Here is a 24,174-nt window from a genome sequence, read left to right on the forward strand (position 1 = left end):
TTTTGCTTCATCAGCTTTATTTAGCTCAAGAATACATACAGGATAAAGAGTAAAAAGAAAAGAAAACAGTATACAACCCCGCTCCCTATGTGTAAATCATCAGGGGACATAATGAACAGATCCTGCGTGACGGTAACAGGCCAAACAATGTTTTTCACTGGGTGAGAAAAAGGCACAGACAGCTCTGAAAGAGACACGTTTGAGATAAAATGGCAGTTTTACAGGGAGCACACAGACAGTTCATAGTTTGCAGATAAGGTGTGGAAAAGGAGAAGATGATTGTGGCCAAATGAAAACAATCCTCAACATCAAAATCACAATATTTCATCAAACACTGCAACTGAAGGATGCAAGCCTACTTTCAACTCATTTAATTTGAGGTAAAATTTGTTAGAAGTCATAAAATTTGATCTTAAGGACAAAAAAAAAAAAAAAAAAAAAACCAAACAAACCAAAAACTAAATTCTAGTGTTTCATCACATTTCTACCAGCATATAAACAAGCTTACTCTACTGATGCTTTAACTAACAATAATGGCAAGATAAATCGATTATAGAAATATATATATATATATATATATATATATATATTCAAAACCACGATAAAAAAGGACAAAGCAATACCCATCAAATTTGCTTCTTTTTTTTTTTTTAATTTTCTTTTTTTTGCCGTTTGACCACACCCTCAGCAGGTTACCCACGGCTACGCGTCTGAAAGCCAATTGATCACCTCACATTAGCTTATAGAGTGTAAGAGAAGATGAAGCGCACCGACCGGGCACCTCGGGATTAAAGATTAGACATCAAGAACAATCTGCGACGAAGGGCGACTCAGGATCTGAAGAGAATGCTGAAATAAAACTATCAGAACTTTCTAGTAATTGCATCATTTAATAGAAAGAAAAAAAATGTTTACAAGTGTATAAAAAAACACATAAAAATATGCCACTGAAATGACATGCCACTGATTTCGCAAGTTTTTTTTTTTATTTCTGAGTAAAGTGGAAGAGCGAGTGATTTATTTATTTTTTTGTTAGTTGAGACACTGACTGAAGAAGGACGACGGTGATTTTTGCTGACATGGTTGTTCTGTACACCTTTAAAATTGGATCAAACTGTGAGAAATTTAGCTGCAGAGAAACACGTCTCTTTTTGTCTCACCGTTAAACCCATTTGGGATGATTAATCTTTCACATCGTTCGCATGAGGAAAATTAGCACCACCTGCCGTTTCCGTCAGAACGGACAGACCTCAGTGATGACTTCTCAGATTAAATCCCTGACGAAAAGTAAGTGATGATGGAGGAAAGCGAGCGCTTGAGCTGCGCCGGGTTGCGGGAAGCCAATTTGGAGCATCTTCGCTTTGACTTTTCCCGGCTCCAGAGCGGGTCACCGGCTCTTGTTTCACAGTGAGAGACGGACGGGAAAAGCCAACATCAAGAGACCGTTCGGCTTCGGCTACAATCAACGATCCGATGACGAAGTGATGCAGCGTGTGTGAGTCTCGAATCTTGTGCGTGCATGTCTGTAGGTGTGCGCTCAGGATGCAGTGTTTGCAGGCAGATCCAAAGTCGACTTTCTCGTTTTAAGCGGTGAAGTCGGGCCAACTCGTGACTGGCAGGAATTCCTTTAGGTCATAGGTGAGAGAGGTGGCGAGAGGAGAGTCGGGCGAGATACAAATATGTCCTTCATCAGAGCTGCGAGACACAAAGAGAGAGACACGGTTAGGTCAGAGGACACTTCACAGCTGCCTTTTTAATCCAAAGGTTTTGGATGCAACAGAATTTCTGTTTTCGTCATTTAATTTAAAAATGTGAGTTGTTTTTTTTTATAATGAATCTGAGGCCGCGAGTAAATCTGCACAGACTGGCTCCATTCTGAAAAATGACTCAGACTGTCCGCTGACCTTTACCGAAGCAGGAATTGAAACTCTTAAGCTTAAGAACCTCTTGTGTGTCTCAGACCTACACAGGCAGTGATTTCTGGCATGTTTTTAACAGCAGGAGGTAAAAAAAAAAAAAAAAAAAAACACCCCACAGAGTCACAGAAGGTCCCTGCAGGGGTTTGAACTAAGTACTTTTTAGCTGTGAGCTAACCACTGATAACCAAGATCTAACCTGAAAGGAGCCAGAATAGAGAGAAAACTGCCATCTGTGATGTACAGTTTATGCTCCAGACCCATCATGTTTAATATCTGAGTGAAAAAGATCAATCCTTTTACAATCCAACATTATTATAACAGGAAATCTGTAAGTAGCCTATGCACCAACATGATCGCTTATTGAACTGTGTGGAATATTTTGCCTAGATTCCCAAACATTATCTCAGTATGACCACTAGATGGCGCCAAATCACCTGAATTTGGGATGGAAGTCACTCAGTGCCCGTTATCCTCTGATGTTAATTTGAAGCCAGTCTGATAATGTGAGCTGAGGTTAGAGATCTTACCTGCAGTGTCACACAGTCCTTGCATGCCTCCTAAGACCGGATCTCTGTCTGTGAGCAGATGGCTGCGACTCTCCGGTCCCGGGTCCATGATCAGATCTGGTTGGTCGGTTTCATCCAGACTGTCCTGAAATTGGAGGTTAACGTGTGGTCAGGTGAAAAAGTTTGTTCTGAAAACATAATTATCATTACATAGCATCTATTAGTAGAAACCAACCAAATACTGATTTTTCAGATTTTCTGATTTGTTGTTTTTTATTAAAGGTAAAAACTGAACACTGCATCAATAATTAAGGCAGTGAAAGGTCATCAAGACAGAAAACATTTTGAATGTCTTAAAATCATCCCTCTCGGCTCTTCTTCCTCTTCCACTCACCAGTAGTTTGTGGGTGAGAAGAAGCTCCTCTTCTATGGAAGGATCCTTTTTCGGTCTCTTGTCCTGAAGCATCACTGCTGACAGCATCTCTTCAGCAGAGTCATGAGTCCTGAACGAGAGACAGACGGATTATAAAACACGTAAATCTTTGTTTTAATGTTCAGATATAAATTTTTAGCGGTGTCTTCACCTACAATAAAAAGCTGAGACTGAAAAGGAGCTCTACAATGTCCTGAATGGGCCACTGTACAGAGGACAAGAACACGGCCTTCTTACTGGCGCCTCCCTCAGGACAAATTTCCCATTTTGGCATAGGGCCGTTGTGCTCAGTTACGATAATGCAAGGTGAAACTTGGCTTCCTGTTTGCTCTGAACACACCTTTCCACCAATAGTTTTATAGATAACGCTGGTCTAACTTACCGTTTCCTGCTTGTTGCTGACGTTTCGGACAACGAAGGTTTCTCAGCTTCCTCGGTCATACTGCTGAGGAAGGTCAGCTGGAAGTCATCGTCCATGGAGATGTACGGAGCCAACATGTCCAGGTCCATCCCCTCCATCTCCTAAAAAAATGCAGGTAGGACTGAATATTTTGCAGAAAGCGGTTGACTGAACAGTTGTTATCAGGATGTCTTTTGTTGACGTCTCATCGCTTCGTGCTCTTACCACCAGGGTATCTTTCTTCTGGGCATCTTCTGGCCAAAAGGCGAAGAACTTTTCCACCTCGCTGGTGTCCATCACCTCCTCTTCACTGCGGCTCTGAGACACAAACATCGATTAAGGGTTAAAGGGAGGCACAGACACTTCGACTGATGCACAAAGACTTAAGGCTGACATTTACCTGCTCAGGTTTAGGTGAGGAGCTCGGTGATGGTGAAGAAGAAGAAGAGGATGAGGATGCAGATGGAGGAGGAGTGATGGGGTCAAAGATGGGTGCGAGGAGTTTTCTCAGCTGTGGGGTGCACAGATCCTGAGGGTGCTCGGGCACCGAGTTTGGACTGGGTGGACTGGCAAATGAGAGCTCGACAGAACCTGAAAGAGGGGGGAAAAGATCTACTCTGAATAACCACCGACAATGTTCCCTCAACTGTAACATTTTTATATTTAAAAAAAAAAAAAAAAAAAAAAAGGAGGGGGGGGGGGGGTCCTCTGTCAGTCTCACCTGGACTCAGAGGTACGATGGTGTCTCCAGCATCAGGAGCCAACTGCAGCAGCTCCTCCGGCTTCTCCCGCAGCTCCATGAAGAGCTTCGCGCTGCTGCTGGAATCTGAATCCACATCTGAATCCACATCTTCAGCCTCAGTGGAAACAGTGCGAGGCTCGCTGTCAGTTTCAGACTCGCACATGTCAGCAGTCCCGGAGTCCTCATCTGCCGGTTCAACTTTAGGCACGCTACTACAGCGGGTCTGCTCCATGGAGAAAATCACGTCTGGCTGCTCCACAGAGCTAAAGATGAAGAAGACGATGACGTTAAAATCGGGAACAGTAAATGGGAGCGCCATCCTCGCTCGTGTTGCAGTTTGTGAGACAACTTTGCTGCTTTTTAACCCTTTAAGACCTATCATAGAACCAAGTCCACCAGAGCTTATCTTTATATTTTGACATGCTGTAGTGCCATTTTTGAGAACATTTCAAGTTGCTATACATCAATACAACCGTTATAGCTCAAATTTTAATATGTATGCATTAAGTACATAGTAACTACATAAATTGCCAAAAAGTGCAATAAACTACAAAAAAAATTGAAAATCGTTTTTGTTTTATTTACATATATTTCTAGTTAGAGAAATTTAAGAGGTTTATCCCTCAAATGTAAATATAAAAAAGTTGCACAAAATAGTTTCCAACAACAGGAAATTAATTTTGAGTGTCTTCATAGTTTTATTTTTGAAATACACCAATTTTTATATACTGCAGGAAAAACGAAAATATTATAATCCAAATTTGCAAAAAAACAGCATGTGCATCAAAATAAACTAGCAGTGCAATTTGAGTTCTAAGCATCCCAGAAACTATTCAGAAAAGCATAAAGTCAAACATGAATTTTAAAAACACCAGTATAGGCCTATAAGGCCCTGAAGGTTAAAAAAAACGACATCTATTCCAACGTAGGAAGTGTTTTGAACAGCTGATCGGATCGGTAAAGCCTGTTTCTGGAATATTATGTTTTTGTTGCTGCAAGCGCTTTTTATGCAATTTTTGCAAAGCTATATGTGGAAGGAAACCGTGACCTAGGGCAAGCTGATGGCATAAGATGTAAGTACAACTCCTCCGGTTTCATATGCAAAAAAAATTATAGCGCTAGCTTAAGTGGTTCCAGTTCTACAGGGATTTAAAAATAGTTATGCAAAACAGAGCGTGCCTGCTCCGACCGGCTTTAAAGGGTTAAAGTACCTGAGGATGAAGTTGAGGCAGACGATGGCATCTGGCTGGGAAGTTTTACTGTTGTACAACACCGTGGCCTGAGTCTCCGCCCACACGTAGCCACCATTGTTTGCCAGGAAACGGTACTGGCTGGTGCTAACCTGACCTTTGGAGAGCACTGCGCAGTGTGGACAGAAGAGAAAGAGGATGATGATGTGCCAGAACACGTTTTCACTTCATTAAAACAAATTCTGGGAGCTCCTCGTTGAAACACGGCTTTTAATAACAGCTGAAATGTACTGAAACCTGTGCCTCAAACACAAGCGATGGACTAATGAGACATCAACGGCAGTGAGCGTGACGAAGAAACACCCTTAAACTAGTTTTATGAGCTCGGGTGGGTCAAAGCCAACTTTTCTGATTCTCAAGCAGGGATTTTGTCGAGGGTGAAATAAGTTTAATGGAACTTAATTCAGACATTGGTTCCTTATTACATCAGTATATTAGTTTGTAATTAGAAATGAGGAGCTCTTATTTTTTTTTAAACATTTAAGCATAAATGTGTTAAAAAATTAGAAGGAAAAACCAGTTCTGGACCTAGTGTTGGAAACCCCTCTCTTTCTCTTCCTTCATTATCAAAACACTAAACGGGAATTTTTGCAATAAAAGGTCCCTCCTGTCCTCTAGCAAATTTTCATACTCTTAAAGGCCAAGATGCACTGAAGGTGTTCTGACGACACCCGAGAGCCAAATACCCTGCTGAGAGTTTTATGCTGGATTTTGCTTTAATTCGTCACCCGTCCGTATATGAAAGCCGTTTAGACCCAGGTACACGGTGAAAATGATTGAAAATATTACACTGTTGTAACACGCAGACACACACTGACACTTACATGTGTGCAGGCTCTTGTTGATGTGATCCGAGTCGAGCGCGTGAAGAAACTCGAAGCCTGAGCGTCCAATCAAATCATCAGGTTTGTATCCCACCAGCTCTGCAACCCTGGAAACAGTGCGAGAAAAGAAAACCAGGAGTTCAGAGGTTTCTTTTCCCCCTTTCTTTCGCGCTACAGTGCAATGTTATTCCTCCTGCTTCCCATCCACGGGGGGGAGGTCAAAGGTCGAGATCGGTTACATTTTTCCATCTCACCTGCCCTCGCAGTGGGTGAAGCGCAGGTCCATGCTGTGACGGGTGAGGAAGGTGCAAGTATCCAGAGGGAACTCCACGCTGGACGGGTGTGGGATGGGCTCACACAGCAGGGTCATGACTCTGCCTGCAGGGGGCGACGCAGAGCCGCTGACAAAGGGACGAATGTGGCCTGTGCAGTGGAGGACCTGGAGAAAGAGGGCGAGGAATTTAAGGCAGAGTTCATCAACCAAGCACACTTCAAACAACCAAAATAAACTTCTTTTTTTTTTTGCTCAATTTCATGCTGCATAGCTGTAGTGAGCTCCTTTTAATGAAAAGTATTCAGTTTGTGTGGCTCTGCTTTTGCCAGTGTTAAATTCAAAAAGAATAAAAACAAGAAACAAACTCAAATTTGAGCTGTAATCCCTTAAATGCTCAGAAGAGGTTTTAAAAGAGTCCCTGCTCTGTGGCGCTGGAGCCAAGACACGTCAGTGCTTGGCTCCTTCCTTGACTCTTCAGGAGGTTTTAAAATGTAAGTGCGGCACTTTAGACAGGAATGGTAACATCAGGACACGTGCCACTGTGCAGCAAGTACACGTGAGCGCATGAATTGAAAGTAATGTATGTGTTTGAACTAGTAGGTGTACCGTTTACAGCGTGAAGGCCGGCTGCCAGCGTTAATCTGGCCTTGCCATATCTCTTTCAGACTGGACTTTAGCTGCATGTGTGTGTCTGTTGTGCCTATTTTTATGAGAACCAATTATAGCTTCAGAACTAGCCGTACCTCACTTTGTGACACACCTTCTAAGGCCTGTTTAAAGGGGACGTATTCTGCTCATTCCAGCTGACAATTTATTATTTTAACTCCTCTTCCTTTCTTGTGATTGGCTGCCTGTCATAAACCGAAGACCTGGGTAAAGGTGGGTGAAGCTTATGTGCTCAAAGCCAGAGGTGTGAGCTCGAGACGTCCTTACTGAAGGTAGTTTATACACCAGCCAAAAGTAAATGTGCACTGCTGTCGTTTGGGTTCGTCGTGCACCTCCCAACTGTTTTTGCAAACAGTAAAAATGTGTCGGGGAGAGTACAAGCAATCTTCTATTTCTGCTCGAGCCCCAAGGCTGTGATTTATTTATTGTTTTTCCTGAGCAGCAACACCTGTCATTTAGAAGAAGCCTGCAGCCAATCAAGTGCATGAGCCAAAAGTTCAGCTTTCACTTGTGAAGGCATTACTTGTACTTTCGCCTCATTTAATGTGAACATCCATGTTGGCATAAGTATATATTTACATAGGAATAAATAAAGAAGCGGTGAATACGTCCCCTTTAGGGGTTAAAGACATGCTCCAGCTGCACCTGGCGGTATGAATAAAACAGAGAACATTTCTTTACAGCACTGCAAACTGGACTTTGACCCTCTTGCATATTCAGCAAGTTGGTGTATTCTAGTATATTATTACTCTGTTGCTGAGCAGTAGTTAGCTAGTAGCTGCAGCCCTACAGTTTATGAATGCAGCCTTCTATTCTAAGCATTTGTACGGTTTACAACTACTTCTGGATCAAAATCCAACATGGATCCAGCCAAAACTTTAATATTGAGGCTTCTAAATAAAAACTAATAGATGCCATCATGGTAGCTGTGTCCATCTTTTATTTACAGGCTATAGCTTTAATGTTTAGGCTAGAATGAGGTCAGAGGTGAGTGAGCATCCTCAGAAAGCCACCACTGTGAGATGTATATGTGTGTATATATATACTAATGTACAGCTGTGTGTAATACAAACCTTCCAGGTGGCAGATTTGATGTTGACGGTGCGCCCCCTGGTGGTCAGTGTGCTCTTCATTCGCATAAAGAAGTTCCTCTCGCTCGTCTGTTCTGTCCGTGACTTCTTACTCAGACCTGAAAGCAACACGACACCGTTAACGTGGGTAATTCACAGAAGTTTGTCAGCTTACAAGAAAATTTGTTAAGTACCAAAAACATTTTAAAAATTCAAAGAACAGCTGAGCTGAGAAAGCATACACAGACGGGCTTCGCTGAGTCTTTGTGACCACAAACAAACAGAACTAATGTGACAACACGCACTAAATTAACTTGTTACAGTCAATCTGGCCTGTAATTAAATTCTGGAGATCAAATTAAGAAGATGCTTGTCTTCTTGTCACATGACCAAACTACAAAATAAAGGTGTCAGAGGAGCTCCTGATCCCCGGCTTGTTTACCTGGACGTGGAGTCAGCAGGTCTCTGAGCTCCTCTTGATCGCAGGGATGAACAAAGTCATAGATGCTCTGACCCAGCAGCTCCAGCTGTGGACGACAAGAAACCAACAAAACTGCTGAGTCACACGCCAACAAACACAACAAGTATCAACCGCTACCCCTGATTTTTTTTTTTTTTGTTAAAGCACAAACATGTATTTTGTGAACCTGACGTGTTGGTTAAAAGTTTGTCTGTACTTTATTTTCTTTGGTGAATCCATTTTTCTTTCTGTGTTTAGCAGCGACTGTAATTACAGTTGACGAGGTCGGGTTAAATCGCCACCGCTGTTACAGCATGCTTCACTCTGGACCTCGGTGAATACTCGCCATAACCTCCTCAAACGGGGCTAAGAATAGATCTAAGGAACAGATTCTTCTTCCCGCTCAGCTTTCATAGACACACTATCCTGGCAGCTCACAGGAAATAAAAAAGAAAACAACTCTTATCTAAGAAAAGCTCGTAAGGGCTGAGTGTACTAAAAACTGATGTAGGTCAGGAATGACAAACAACACATCTACAGTCTAAGTAATAATGATGGCGTTCTCACGTCCAACGAGTAGCTCGGGTTTAATTACACACCCTGAAACAACATTATTACAGTTCACTGAAAGTAAACCAAGACGCTGTAATTAACCAAAATAAAAACTACACTTTAGCAAATACGCTGCTGCGCAACTACAAAAATAAACTACAATAAATGCAACACACAGGAAATGTCTTCAGCTTGGTCCAGTTTCTAAACCCAGTAAGTTTATATATTTATTTATGGGGATTGGGGTGATGTGTCAAGTGTTTAAAATGACCAACACCGCCAAAAATAGATGTTTGGAGACCAACAAACATCCATTTTCTGGTGTTGAGGTTTTCCTAATGCTACACAGTGCACGGAAAACCAGAACTGACTTGGAAAATAACCGGAACGCCAAGCTTACGGATCACAAGACCGTCACACGAAGTGGCAGCTGAGTGGGAAACTGAAGCCGGCACGGTTGAAATGAAAGGAAAAGATTTAAGACTAAAGTCTGGAAATTTGAACGTCACAGTTGCGTCTCTCCAGCGCCCAATCAGATGGCAGTAACAAACGACGTGAAGGCGCCAGGAAAAGTAAAAATGTTCCTTTTTCATGGCTGCAATTAAACCAGCAACAAGTCTTTATAATGTAAGCATCACCACACAGGAGGGCACATTTCTGGAAACTTAGAAATATTCATACATTTTTAATTAATTGTTGGAATCATAAATGGGAAAATAAAGTGATTGCGGAGCGAGTGCTTGTTTTGTCCTGTTTGTCAGCAGGATTACTCGCAGAGACACGGATGGATTTGCATGAATTTTTACCAGAGGTGCAGCCTGGATTAACTTTGTTGTTTTGGAACTGATTCCAAGCATTCATGGGTAACTTCTGCAAGTTACCCTGCTCTAATTTTATGTCACATTTTCAGAGAAACATTATTTCAATTTCGTCAAGGAAGAGAAAAACAAAAGGCAAACTAATCCTAAACCAATGCAGACTCGCTCGTGGAGGGTGTGGAGGGAATGTTTTTAGCCTCGGAGAAGCTATGCGGTCTCCTGTTACTCGATGTGTTTACGAGAGCTCTCCGGCCTCTCGAAAAAGAAGTCTCGCTGATTAGAACAAACTGAGTAAATAAATGACTTTGCAAAATGTGAAATTTAAATCGGGGAGTGAATAATTTTACATATGATGCACTTTTATTGCGTCAACAGCACAGGTATCAAAATGTTAAAAACACTTTTAATCAAAGTTAAAAGATATTTATCTGGATATATAATACAGGCGTTAAGCTCTGTTTTGTGCTTTTGCACAGCTACACTGATCCTGAATGCACATGTAATAAAGACGGTCTGTTTAAAATTCATGCAGGATATTTTAAGCCGTTTCTCAATAAACGTGATTGTTTACTTTTATGTTAAAAGAAAGGTGGGTTATCACATAATTGTTTTATTGGTCCATTAACTAAAGTGACCTTCACACCCTTGATATAAACAAACCAAACAGTTTATGTGCTAACTATAGGTTATTACAGCAATATTCAAAGTACATAAAAAGTTTCCAGTCATTAGATTCATGCATCCATCCTGAAATAAAATCCTTCTGCTATAAAGAGTGCGGTGTGTTGGAGCAGGTGACGGATGATCTCAATTATGTGAGCATGACTCTAAGGATAACGAGGAAATGAATCGTTTTCTTATGTGAAGCAAAGCACAATTAACCAGCGGTGTGACCCACCATTCAAATCTTTTAAAAAAGAAAGGAAAAAAAAAGTGGAAACTACATTGGAAAAGCCAGCCCTCTAATGGCTTCAGCTGGACATCACGAGTCCCCCGCCCCCGCTATGACATCTGTCAGAAGTTTGGCAAATGCTAACACGATGCCAAGTGAGCTGAAAGGGGACTTGGAAACCAAACACCTCTCCTGAGAGAAGCTTGGCTCGTTCACAATAGTGCTGGAACTGAACCAGATGCAGCACAGATTGTGTAAAAGTGTCTGAAGGAGGCCGGGGATACGCGGCAAATGGGCAGTTAGAGTTCCTTTGCCTGACAACACGATCCGAAGGACCGACAGGGCAGGCAGGAACACAGGTTGCCAACAAGCTTTGAAAGCCACAGTTACAGCATCAATTTTTCATTTCCACTTTATTTATACGCCGCAAAATCCCAACAACAGTCTCCTCAAGCCGCTTTATATTGCGAGTTAAAGACCCTACAATAACACAGAGAAAACCCCGACAATCAGACGACCCCCTACAAGCAAGAACTTAGCGACAGTGGGAAGGAAAAACTCCCTTTAACAGGAAGAAATCATAAATGAACATAATCTGAGCTCAACCTTTGGACAGAGGGCTATCACCATGGTTACAGAGGAGGTTTCACAGCCATGGATCCACACAGTCCTCACTTTCTCCATTTATCCAAGGACGAGTCTGTGTGGTGAAGTTTTGGCAGTGAATACTTTGGTTTCTTTATCACAAACTACGACTCATATGGTGACGTTATCTGTCCTCGCCGCTACCTACAATCAGTACTTGGCTTGTTACACAAAAATCAATCAACAGATGTCAGGATTAAATGTCCTGGACACGCCTGCACGGCACAAAAACAAATGCCCTAAGAGTTCTGTGCCACCCACAAAGCACAAGATTATCATTTAAAAACATCAAGACAGTGTGTGTGTGTGTGTGTGTGTGTGTGTGTGTGTGTGTGTGTGTACCTGTGTGATGCCAATGTGTTTGTTGACATTCTCTGTCAGGTAGATCATATCTCCCTCCTCGGTCATCACCATGATGAAGCCAGCCAGCGCCTGAGGATAGAAAGCATCCATCGGATCTTCATCCTCCTCCTCCTCCTCCTCCTCCTCCACCTTCACCTCCTCCTCCTCCGCCACCTCTTTAGGCTCTTCTTTCAGATTCTTATCTGTTGCGGGAAGAAAACAACCAGGTTATTATTATTACCAGAGGCAGATCAGGCAGGATTACTTAAACCTCTTTCTCGACTTCGCACATCTTTAACTGCCTGAAAGTCGTCTCCTGGATTTTCACCAAGCAGACCATGTTGTAATCTCTTCCTGTAAACTCTGCCGTGTTTATGGTGATTTGTGTCACTCTTGGAGCCAACCCGTTCTTATGTGTAATTACAGCTGTCAGCATAGCCACATTTTCAAATCCTGCTTTGGCGTTTCCTCTGCTGCGATGTGAGCTCCTCTCTGAGATTTGGCTCAAAGAAACGTACTCTGCTGTAGCTGCAAGCCTCTTATCAGTTCACCGACTTTCTGCCTGCATCTCCTTCCCATGGCTCCGTGTCTCTGCTGGTGTGGGCATTCACACCAATAGCGCAAATTAAAGGTCCTTGATATGCAGCCGTCTTTGGAAATTATCATCATCAACTTTTCCTGCTTCGTGACTGTTCGTGCATTTTTTGTTTTTTTGCTTCCTGCAGGATTTTTCCTCCAGTAAATCCGGGAACACACTTTCAAACCCTGACGTACGCGTCATATTTGAACCCTCTCAAAAATCCGATCCAGCTATGAGAATGTCTCACCTCTCACCTTTGACCTCAGTCAATAAACCAGTCAGGAGGAGTTCATGGCTCTGCTCTCACACCTGAGGCAATGAGCCGACTCATCTCGTTAAGTAGTAACACTGAACACACAACATGCCAGAGCTGTATTCACATTCACGCAGCGTTCATGCCTGACCGAGTTCATCATTCAAACTCTGTCACTCGTGAGGACGAGATGAAGAAAAGAAACGAGGGAGAAGCCGTTTAAAGAATTAGAACAACTCACACTGTGCTGTTTTTAAAGGACTTCACCACTTGGAACATTTTATCCAAACCTGACTCACCTGCAACAACAACAACCACTTGAGCCACAATCAAGCCTCATATTTGACTGTAGTCATAAAAGCATAACCTTAACGTCTTTCCTCATTCTTAACTCTTCCCGTGGAACTCAGAAGTTGCATTATTTACCTGAGTTAAACCAGTCTTTATGTTTTCTGCCATTAGACAACAGAAAAAAGAAGCATGCAGGTCATGAAATTAAAGCATGTGCAGAAAAACAAAACCAAAAGAACCAAACCGAGTCTGCAGCTGTGCTCAGTATGCTAACATCCTGCTGGTAAGCGGGTCAAATATTTACAAATTCGACCGCACTGCTTCAGCAATGTTTCTTATTAGCACTAAAAATGCAGTATAGATGGAGCTTAACTGTTTTGTAGTTTATATTGTCGAACAAAAAACGGGATCTGCTGATGGTAAAATGACTATTTATCCTCTGGGGCGCGCAATTCAGACCAGGTGACATTTAAGTGCACTGCATCCTAAGCTGTTTTCAGGGCTCGGGGCTGCAGAGAATGTGTGAAAACACCTTTGCAAGAATTTTATGCTTTGTCACTGTTGTGCACAGCAGCACATTTGCACCAACGCAAATCCTGCCATGCATGAGCTTTGGTTAAGTAAAGCGTCTTAGCCTAAATTTAACACAAAATGTTTAATAATTTTTAATCAGGCAATACTTATTGATCCACAAAGGATTTTCAGGCCCTGTTGGGACATACTGTCACATGACTCTGTGCTTCTTACCTGATCGAAGCAGGTGGTGCATTCGCAGGAAGCTGAGGGTCACTCTCATGATGGCGGCTTTGTCCAGGTGGGTGGACACTCGGCGTGGGAGTGGCAGAGTGTGGGCGAGCTCATAAAAGACCTCGGTCTCCTGACTCCGCCTGCATCTGGCCGCATCACGAGAGCGCAGTTTTCTCTGTTCTGAGCTGGTCCTGGAGGAGGAAGAAGGGGAAGATGATCAGGAGGTGAAAATTTTAAAAAAGGAGCAGAAAACTAATGTGGAAAGAAGAAGCTGTGAAGGAGGAAGGGAGGATAATCGTTATGTGACAGAAATAAATAAAGAAGAATGGATGAGGAGAGGGGAGGGAAAAGATGATTAGAGCAGAGAAGGAATGTGGGGCAGTGGGGGAGGAACGGAGGAGCTGAAGTGGGACTAAAAGAAAAAAAACATAAGACCTCTGTGTGGAGCCCAGAATCAACAATTCACTTGTAACCAACTTTCCTTCCCCACTCCAGCCCCACCATGTGTTTCTCCTTTCCTCTGCTGACAACGCTTTTTATTGTTAACACAGAACTACAAGGAAGAAGGTCAGAGTATGAGTGCTATACAAAGAAGGCTCCCCCAGTTTCCTTTCAAGCAACATTAAAGTGGATCTGCTCTGCTTTTCCTTATGGTCAATGGCGGACGCTCGTAATAAACATGGCTAAAGTTTCAAATGATGACCTCAGAGTTTGTACGAGGAGTCTCTGTGAGCGCCAAAGCTCTAAACACTCAGTTGCAGATAGCTTTTTTAGAAATCCTCTTGGCTGTTAATTTTTAATTTAAAATACATCTTCAAATACCTGCACTGAGCCAGTTCAAGATTATTTTTAAAAGAGGCATGCATCTAGAAAACTCTGAACAGCCCCAATAAAGCCCTAAAAGCCCTTCAGTGCTGCAGCTGTGCGGTTTTAAAGCCTCCAGCAGTGACCTGTGAGTCAGTCTGGGAATTTTATGAGCAACACTCTGTGCCCTAATAAACTCATAAACTGCAACTTCCAGTCTTCTGGATTTCGAAACACACTTGAGGAGGAGTTCGGGACCAGATGCTTTTAATGCAGAAAAACCCAACCATCAAATATATAATAAACTAATCACAGATGCATGTACAGATGCTGTAAAGAGAAGGCGTTTAATTACAGGGTTAATCCCACTTTAAAGGCAACGAGACATAAACGCCTTCACGTCTTTACTTGGTGATCGTGCCCACAAGTTTCAGCTCTATAAACACTCCAAAGTGGGAACAGAAGTGAGCAAAAATAGGGAGAAGCACCCAAAAACTGAAGGGAACAAAATGTTTTCTATCTCAGCAGCCAGGAAAACGTCCAGATCTACAGGGCTCCCTCCCCCGCTCGTCTTTTCTGCGCTCTGTCTTCATCCATCCCTCAGCTCGCTCTGCACCGCTCAGGCCGAGATTAAAAAACATGTGCTGACAGGACAAAAGCCTGGTTTCACTTCTTCACTTCTCTTCCATTCACTGCGTTTTCCAGCCGTGGGTGGATATGCAATCATGTTGAGGCCAAACAGTGTCACCTAACACACTCTTTCACTGCAAGCAGCAACTGTGGAGGACCCAAACTAAGAAAAATTGAAGAGTAAACGTATTTGTTGAATATTTATAGTGGCAGCCACTCGTGATAGTGATTTGCATAAGTTGTTAAGAAAATAATGGATTTCTAAATGTTCACTTATTGATACATTCAGTTCTGAATAAATAACAATATAAAAGGAAAATTAGAACTAGATTAGAAAATGCAATTTGTGGGGCGACTGCTGTGTGATGGTTGCTTCTCAGTGTGGAAGAAGTTGCAGGTAAACAGGTTGCCTGAAAAAGCTGAATGGAGTCAGCAGTTAATGTTTATACTATAAAAAGTTATTTTGAAAAACTTGCACTGTAAAGCACGCTGAAAAATTCCTATAACTAGCCTAGCTAAGGGCTTTTATTTTGAAATATCACACAGTGTATTGATCTTCCATTAGGAGAAGCTGGATTTTTCTAGTTTTCAAGCTCGTGGGTGTATTAGTCCTCTCTGGCTCTACAGTTCACTTTAATAGGGATAGATTTAGGGGTGGTTTTCTTGTACAACAAATATTAAATTATTGAAAAACAGTAAAACACTTTTGGAAAAAGCAAACACCGAGCAGGCATCTGAAGGGTGTCTTTGTCTGTGTGGGATCACACAGATGTCGCAGAAGAAAAAAAAACCATAATGATAAAGAATTTAGCTGACGAGAACACACAGCGGGACTGCGCGCTTTAAAAAGCACCAACAAATAAACACTTAATCATAAATGAACAAAGAATGGAATAGCATTTAATACAAGGCCTAATTATTTAAACACATATGTCAACATTCCATTACATGTGCATTGTTGACAGATAAATTAAAAACTAATAAAGTCGTTTCTTTATTTATTTACTTATTTTGGCACATTGGGTCCTCCGTAATAAAATGCTACAGGCTTTAATAACTACCTAAAACAAAGTGACCTCTTTCAGTGTGCCGACTCAGGCCAATAAATGATCAAACCGCAGAACAAAAAGAACACAACACAGGACACCAGCTGAGCACGGCTTCAAAAATAACTCCTGCAGCTGACAGACGCCTTTACACAGCACATAGTACCACACACACACTCGGTCAGCATCATCACACATTATGGTAATACGTGTTTGATCACGCTGACAGAAATGTTGCACAACTCTTCACATTGTGGGTTATTATTCCTTACAGGGGCCTCCGCATCCTCTAAAACAAGCAGACTTCGAATGTGAAATTCTGGGCCGATGCTGATGTTTAAAATTACAACTTTGCCAGTATTGTTTTAGTCTTTATGTTTATTTTTTCTGTTTTCAGCAGCCAAAACAAAACAAACAAAACCTGCCGAGACAACAGATCAGACCTCACCTAATACTGCTGCTTAACATACATGGAGGAATATGGAGTGAAACAAAATCAAATGAAGGTGATCAATGAATAATGACAATAATAATAATAATAACAACTCCGAGTCAAAAGAAATGAAATAAAGTGGGTCTGTGAGTGAAAGGACATCTTTTACATTCACTGCCTGATCTGAATACCTCCTCCCTGCTTTGGTTTGAAAGTGAACACAAACATGTCTGTCCTTTATTCAGACAGTAGCACATAATGTTCCAGCGGGACACTCGGGCACACCCACACTGTTTGTATCAGGAGCTAATCCACCTGGAACCCGTGTGAATATCTGCGCTCAGATTAAAGAACATCTTTGTTTTTGCTGCTGTTGCATCAGCACATAATACAGCAAATCTCTTTATTACTGGGCACAAGAGTACAAATTTATTACACCATCCGCATCCACGTGATGGCTTTTATTCAACAGATAGCAAACAAACACAGCCTCCCACACACACACACACACACACACTTTCAAAATCTCCCCCATCCACCCCCCTCTGAAAGAACAGCCCTGTGTTCCTTTGCTGAATCTTCGTGCAAAGAAGTGAAACAGAGTCACGTTCACAGCATGAACGAAAGCACAGCCTGAAATACTGAGTGTACCCATACACCGCACAGGGATTTGGTTTGTTTACCTCTGGGGTTCAGCTCAATTTTGCTCAAAAGCACACCCAAAAATTAAATAAATAAGACGTTTTCCTCCGATTCAGCAACATCTTTGCTGCTGCTCTCTTCCTGCACAGGTGTCTGCAACACTTTGCTCCTCCTTTACTTATCATTTTTATTCAATAGTTTTGTCTACAAGGTGGCCAAAAAAGAAACAAACAAAAAAAAAAACACAACTTGTAATTTTCCACAGCTCAGGGTCATGAACTTTTTTGGTGTGTAAGGAACTGACTGTACCGAAGACAGGAAACTCTGGTATGCTGCTTGCAGAAAGACAAAAAAACCTCTCGGTTTAGCATGTCAGCTTAACGTCACTCAACATCTTTTGGGTACATAAACACTGCGAGGGTCACAACACTGCAAATATATTTCATGCAGCTTCTGGCACGCCATCCCAAGTCAAACGCATTTCCATGTTTGAGGAGGTGAAGTGCAGCTGGACAGCCACAGATATGGTCAAAGTTTCACACCAGCCTACGTCACCCTCAAACACACTCAGCAGCCGTTCGGTAGAGATAATGGCGCAGCTCGTTTTGTCTCTTTGTGCTGCGTCTGTGCAAGAAAAACAAGCTGACAAACCCACTTCAAACCGCTGTGCTGGAAGCTGACAATTAGAGGACTCGCACTCAAACTTGCAGCAACAAAATAGCAAGACGTGAATTCCCAAAGCGCAGCTCAGTGACGCCAGGGGTGGACAAACCCCTTCAGGGGGTTTGCAAGGAATGCATTCCTCTTTTTGCCTTTGAAAGGCAGCCCTTCCCAGCAGGGGGGTCACAACCCCCTCAAGGGGTCATGAGATTAATGTGGGGTGTGTTTGTGAGAGCTTCTTCTGCCCTGGTTTTCTTTAATATCTTAAAATCTTTGTCAGACATGACCTTGGTAAGCATGTGGACACATGAAACCGTGTCACAGTTTTATCACAAACTCAAACACAGAGCTGCACACGGGTGAGGACACAACGTGTCCTTCTGTTGTGCTGCTACATTCAACTGTTTTGATTAAAACTCAAGTTTTAGCTCCTTTTTGTGTTGTTGTTAACACTGCTGCTTGCAGTCCTTCCACCACTTACAGAACTACAGACAACTGTTGTTGTCGCCAATATTAGCTTGATACTTGCATTAGCATCACTGCTGTTGCTCGCAGAGCCCCTAAGCACCTTCAAGGGATTTTATCTTGTGGACTGGAGATACTTATCATTTCCTCTTAGGTTTTTTTATCTTACACAAACACTCTGTTTAATTTACTACAGCTTCATGAGTCTCCAACAACTTCAGTGCTTCCCCTCAGCTGACTTGCTTTAGGGTTTAAGCCAACCCCCCGATTTCCCTCCCCCGAAGCCAACAGAAGGGAAACAACTTCAGCTAAACACGTTTTTATTTTATAACACAGATTACAGCTGTTTGTTAAATACTCCCAATATTTAATCTATTGATCCGTGTTCTCGGGTACAGATTTCCCCTCCTTTGCTGTTTACACAAACACAAATTTTCATCAGATTTATTGACTCGTGTCCACAAGCACAGGTGGAAATTTTTCCAGGTTTAAAGAGTGGAAAGTCCACATTTTTTGGATGAACACCACCGCTCGAGCTGCACATGTGACTGAATACTTTTACACACCCTGAACTTCCATTTAGATCAGCCAGAATGACTTGGTTAAGATTTGGAAAACAGAAGTTCAGTTCTCTTGGTTTCCGCCAGGAAGTTGCCAGAACCAAAACTCAGGATACCTTTTGATACCAAAACTCCAAAAACGCCCCAGTAGTTGTTTTTTTCATGACCTCAGCTGCTGTAGGTGGTGTAGGTACTGAACCTGCAGCTTTTCAGGAAGTGACGGGGAACACCTACATGTTTATGTTTAAGTGCATTAGATAATTTTGTTTTGGTATTGCGGATTGTGTAAATCTACTGGCTCTGGTACCAACTACTCAATTTCAGGTATGATGGCATTCCTAGTTCCCTCAAAGCTTCCTCCTTAAATGTCAAATTCCTCCTCCCTGTACTGGAAAACTGCCAAATTCGTGTCCTCGCACATGACAGCGTTTCACATTTTGCCGTGAGACGGAGGTGGAAAGACATTTCCACACATGCACAGCATCCTTGAACTCTTGTAGACATCACCTGACAGAGGTGTGTGTCAGAAAAATGTCTGACGTAGTCGCTTTAAAATGTTTTGAACCTGCCAGCTCCCTCATAAAAAACTCTGTGATGTCAGACTGTGGGAGCAGTTCGAGTAATAGCTCTACCGGTGCATTTACTGGTAGTGAAAGAGCATCCTGGAAGCTCGATCCAGAGAACTCCCTCTGGAGCACTTCCAGTGGTTTTAACATATCTGAAGCAGACGGCTTCTTCCTGTGTGCTTCATGCAATATAAACAAAGCCAACTACAGAAAACATCCCGACCTAATTATCCTGAAACTCTCCAAAGTTTGTGAGTGAAAACGGCTTTCTGGTCCTACATCGTCTCACGAGATATTTATTCTCTTTGCACAAATTAAACAATCGTGCAAATAAGAGGAAATCCTGTGGAAAACAGCGCTGACATGATTAGGCTCAATTTCAAGGCCATTTCCCTAAAATAATGCTGTTTTGATAAGGTGTCACATTCACACAAAGAATGTCCTTCGATGGCGGTGGGTGATACACGAGGATATGGGAAAAGCAAAACACGTCCGTCACGCCAAACCTGTCAGTGTTAAGCATTCATGGCTACTGCTGAGAGGTGTTTATGAACCCAGACCGCAGTGTTTTCTAAACCGAACTAGGAACTTTTTAAGAGTCTAAAGACAAACCTGTAAAACACAAGAGGTGGACGCGAATGACCCTCCTGGCTGATTACTCCATCACCCCTACAACCTAACATTAATGTTAAAGGTTTTAAAATATGTCCTTACAATCAAAAACACAATAAAAGTTTGTCTATCATTCTTCATCGTTTTATAACAGAACAATTAAAGTCTTCATCGAGCTTCTGGAATCAAACCAGGGACCTTTCACTTGTTAGGCGAATGTGTAAACCACTACACCACAGATCCACACACAAAGTACTAACACTATGTTGATGTATTTGACACATTAAAAGGAGCCGATGTAATTACACCTGGATGAAACAGTCAGGTACAGGTGCAGCCCCGCTACAGCTGTTTATCACAGGCTGTCAACACACAGCCACAGCACCCAGCAGCCTGCCAGCGGGAGGAGCCTCAGCGAGCTCCGTGTCCTTGGTCAGAGAGCAGCGCTGCTCTTTGTCGACTTATTGCTCAATACAAGTGTGTGCATGTGTGTGTGTGTGTGTGTGTGCTGGGACGAGGTGTACAAAGCCCTGAATAGAGCTCTGCACCAAACACTGTCTTCTGTGTTTGTTCTGGAGTACAAACTGCGGTTACTGAGCCGTCACACATGACTTCGCCTTCCTCTAAAATACACACACACACACACACACACACACACAGTAATCTATAATCTACACAGATGGAGCGTCTATGAAACATGAGGTAAGCAATAACTAGTTGGACCGCCGCTTACGCTTAGAACACAATGTCCTCTCGTGGCATGTGTAGACGGGGGAGGGAGCGCGCGCGCACACACACACAGACACACACACACGAACACTCAGCAGCAGGTCACGAGACTTTAAAGCAAAAGGAACAAATGCAGCGATGAGGACGGGAGAGAGTGAAGGAAAACATGAGGAAGTCCAGGACAAAGACTCCGGGACCCCCTTCGTAAATAATCACACATATCCTGCCAGCCCCCTCCACACACACACAGTGTGGAGGGGGGACATCTAATTGACATAATGCTTTCCCTAGCTGCTTACCCTAACCATCAAAACTGAATGCCTAACCCTAACCATAACCTAATAGTAACCCTGACACTAAAACCACATTTTGAGTCTCAAAAATACCTTCAAACTCGTGGGGACGGCATTATTGTTGGTCCCCACAATTATAGTAACATTCCAATTTTTGGTCCCCACAAAGATATGTAAACATGGTACACACATACAAACACCAGACATCTCATATCTTTGCTGACATGCGTACTAAACTATAAACAACAAGTGAGCTCGGCCTTGTTTGGCTCAGTACACAATGTCCAAGACTGCTGAAACAGGGAAGGGTTGTTTTTGGCAGCCTGGAGACTGTCATGGCAGACACACACACGCACGCACACACACGCACACCTTTGGCCAGTGTGTTCACATTTGAACAACTGTTCTTTTTCCTACTCTCACAGGCTGTTTTGGCCTGAAACCAACTTTTGGTCAGTCTTTAAAGCAGAACTGTCAAACTCAGCTAACGGGCCAATAAAACAGTCTCAGAATAACTTCTGATCTGTTAGTACAGCAGGGAAGGTTCACACTTAATGAGCCAAAACAGATGATGAAAATCCTGATTTAATTCACGAAATAAGTGTAATTTCAACATTATGTGCTTATGTCAAGTCTTTTTAAATCAGTTAGTCCCAATCAGAGACACTGCTTTTCAGGTGACCACAAAACTCATAAACAGAACTAGGACACATTAAGTACCAGGAGCAATCCTAGACCGCATACTTCCTCCAAGGCCAACAAACGTACACCCTCCACAATCTGAGTGTGCAGATCCAGATTCATTTGTGAGATTATCTTTAGAACAAAACAATTTTTAGCGTGTGAAACATCCATATCTGTCCCATCGGACATTAGTAAAGAGTCCTTTCAAAAATTTCTTGGACCTGGATCCAGAAATTTATGGAAACAAGCTGTGTGTGTGTGTCCAAATTTCCCAACAATCTATCTTCAACTTTCTGAACAAATACACAAACTGGACCAAACACATGGCCCTCCACGACGGAGGTTAAAGCCCAAGGCCATTTCTTCATATTCCTTGTTTTCCAATCCACATTTTTATGAGACACATCAAAGCTGACACCAGCAACTTTATGGGCTTTATCAAACTAATTTTAACAGACTAATCAATAATGTGACCGAGAGTTCATCCTTGTGAGTCACCTACAAATATGAATAAATGTACTAACACATGACACCTTTTGGTTGAGCACACTGTTCTGGTGGGCTTCAGGTTTCCTCCTGGGCGGAGGTCACAGCTCCTGCTGTGGCTGTCCACTCTGTCCCACATGTTACACCCCCACCCACCTCCATCCCCTCTGCTCAGACAGGGAAGGCTATACTTCCAGTTTTAGTGTTAATAGTAAACCCTAAAGCCTTGCCCCCGACACCAAAACATCCGCACTGCCAGCGGGATTTGAAAAGAACCTCAAAGCATTAAAAATAAAATAAAAAAACACACAAAAAAGAGACATGACTAGAAATCCTCCATAAATTATCTGCCACTTACCCCAGAACACATATTCACTTTAAAGATTCAAGTGTCTCTTATAACCATATATATGAAAATATGCCCTCTATGGCAGCCATACTCTCTGATAAATACAAATATGTCATATAAAACAATGTGAACCAAAGGTGTGCTCAGGCTCTGCTCTAAAGCCTTCAGAGAACACACTGTTCCTTTCTTTGAGCTGTCACTAAATGTCCTCAGACCCTCTTCCACTTTCCACCAAAGCTTCCTCTTTTTCTTTTTTAAACAATCTACTACAATAAGACGCAAACTCCCGAGAAACCCCGTGAACACGTTATGTTATCTCTCCGCAGCCATCTCTGTCTGTTATGTCTGCCTGCAATAAAAATAAATAAATAAATCCATAACTGGGATGCGGGACATCCATGAAGCAGAGCAACATGGCGTGAACAAAGGCGGCGGCTGTGCTCTGCAACAACAACACGAGACCAGACTGAGTAATACAGATGTACAGCAGATATCACATCTCATGCTTATTTATCTCATTTACAGGCTTGTAAGCATGCTGTAATATTAATTATGTCTAATTTTTTTAAGGAAATAAGCCTGTTCAGCACGCGCAATTCAAATAGGATTTCAAATTAAAAGGCTGTATTAAACGCAGGGAAAACGGAGCTGCGGAGGGGGAAGAATATTTTTTTTATTTAAATGATAATTTGAGAATAATGCTCCTTGAATATAAACAGGCTGATAGAGAGCTAGCCGCACAGCCTGTAGCCCTGCGAGCTAAGCCGCCGTCGTTTCCACCGCCCGCTGCCGCTTTATGGCTCCCGGAGTTAGAAGCAAGAAAATACAGATAAACATACCGAACCCTTCACCCGAGTAACCGTAAATCGATAAGTCTTACCGTTTGACCGCAACGACCCCCTCCTTCTTCTCCATCTTCAATCTAAGTGCTGAGCGAAACGATTCGGCTTTTTATTGTTGTTTAATCTGACTCGACGACACACTAAAATCCCAAACCCCTCAAAGGCGTCAGGTTACTCACTGTAAACACGGGCTGCTTCCGCCCGAGACTTCAAAGTAAGAGTCCCCCGCTTCCGCCTACAGTTTCTCTCAATTTCTTATTAGCAAGGTGGATTTTAATCTATAGTAAAATGTCTTCGGAGGCTTGTACTTTTCGATCGCAGGATATTGTGCAAAATTTACCTAAACAGGCAAAGTTATTTTTATATATTTTATTTTATTATTGTGTTTTATTTCATTCTGTTCAGGTGTAGAGTTTTCAGTTTGGTGTTGATTAATTTGACTATCAGTTATTATTATATTTTATTCTAACAGTAGGAAGCAGGTATTTGAGGCAAACTTTAAAACGCCCAGAATAGGTTTACAACACAAACACAGCATTGCGTGTCATGTTATGCCAGTCTGTTTTTAACACCGGCGAAGACTAAAACTGGAAACATTTCCTGTTTATTCTCGTTTTATTATAGTGATTTTTGTGTCTAACAGTACTTTCCTTTAGATCTTTTTTCAAAAGTCTAGTTTTAGTGTTTCATTGCGTTTTACTTAAGCACA

The 24,174-nt window shown here is 42.3% G+C and overlaps 2 protein-coding genes across 2 annotated transcripts in view; one reads left to right on the top strand and one right to left on the bottom strand.

The window, feature by feature from the left end:
• hif1al (hypoxia inducible factor 1 subunit alpha, like) lies at positions 1 to 23,635 on the bottom strand. Its single transcript, XM_063493136.1, has 15 exons — positions 23,504 to 23,635; positions 13,665 to 13,855; positions 11,794 to 11,996; positions 8,527 to 8,611; positions 8,088 to 8,203; positions 6,329 to 6,513; positions 6,075 to 6,181; positions 5,212 to 5,359; positions 3,980 to 4,263; positions 3,659 to 3,849; positions 3,484 to 3,576; positions 3,241 to 3,380; positions 2,820 to 2,928; positions 2,447 to 2,570; positions 1 to 1,695 (listed from the first exon to the last, which is right to left on the bottom strand). Exons 1-15 carry the CDS (start codon positions 23,536 to 23,538, stop codon positions 1,628 to 1,630), a joined length of 2,079 nt encoding a protein of 692 aa, XP_063349206.1. The 5' UTR covers positions 23,539 to 23,635; the 3' UTR covers positions 1 to 1,627.
• The window catches only part of LOC135933758 (uncharacterized), a 375,148-nt gene that overhangs the window by 77,945 nt on the left and 273,029 nt on the right, over positions 1 to 24,174 (top strand). The window lies entirely within an intron of this gene.

The sequence above is a fragment of the Pelmatolapia mariae genome, linkage group LG14 (assembly GCF_036321145.2).
Source record: "Pelmatolapia mariae isolate MD_Pm_ZW linkage group LG14, Pm_UMD_F_2, whole genome shotgun sequence".
In the NCBI taxonomy this organism is placed as follows: Eukaryota; Metazoa; Chordata; class Actinopteri; order Cichliformes; family Cichlidae; genus Pelmatolapia; species Pelmatolapia mariae.

Bases quoted from the DNA above. Each gene is read 5' to 3' on its own strand.
- hif1al (XM_063493136.1), bottom strand. From the start codon at position 23,538: ATGGAGAAGAAGGAGGGGGTCGTTGCGGTCAAACG. The intron at 8,612-11,793 runs GTACACACACAC...TGTCGTCCACAG, and splicing joins AACACATTGGCATCACACAG to CTGGAGCTGCTGGGTCAGAG. The intron at 1,696-2,446 runs GTAAGATCTCTA...TGTGTCTCGCAG, and splicing joins AGGACTGTGTGACACTGCAG to CTCTGATGAAGGACATATTT.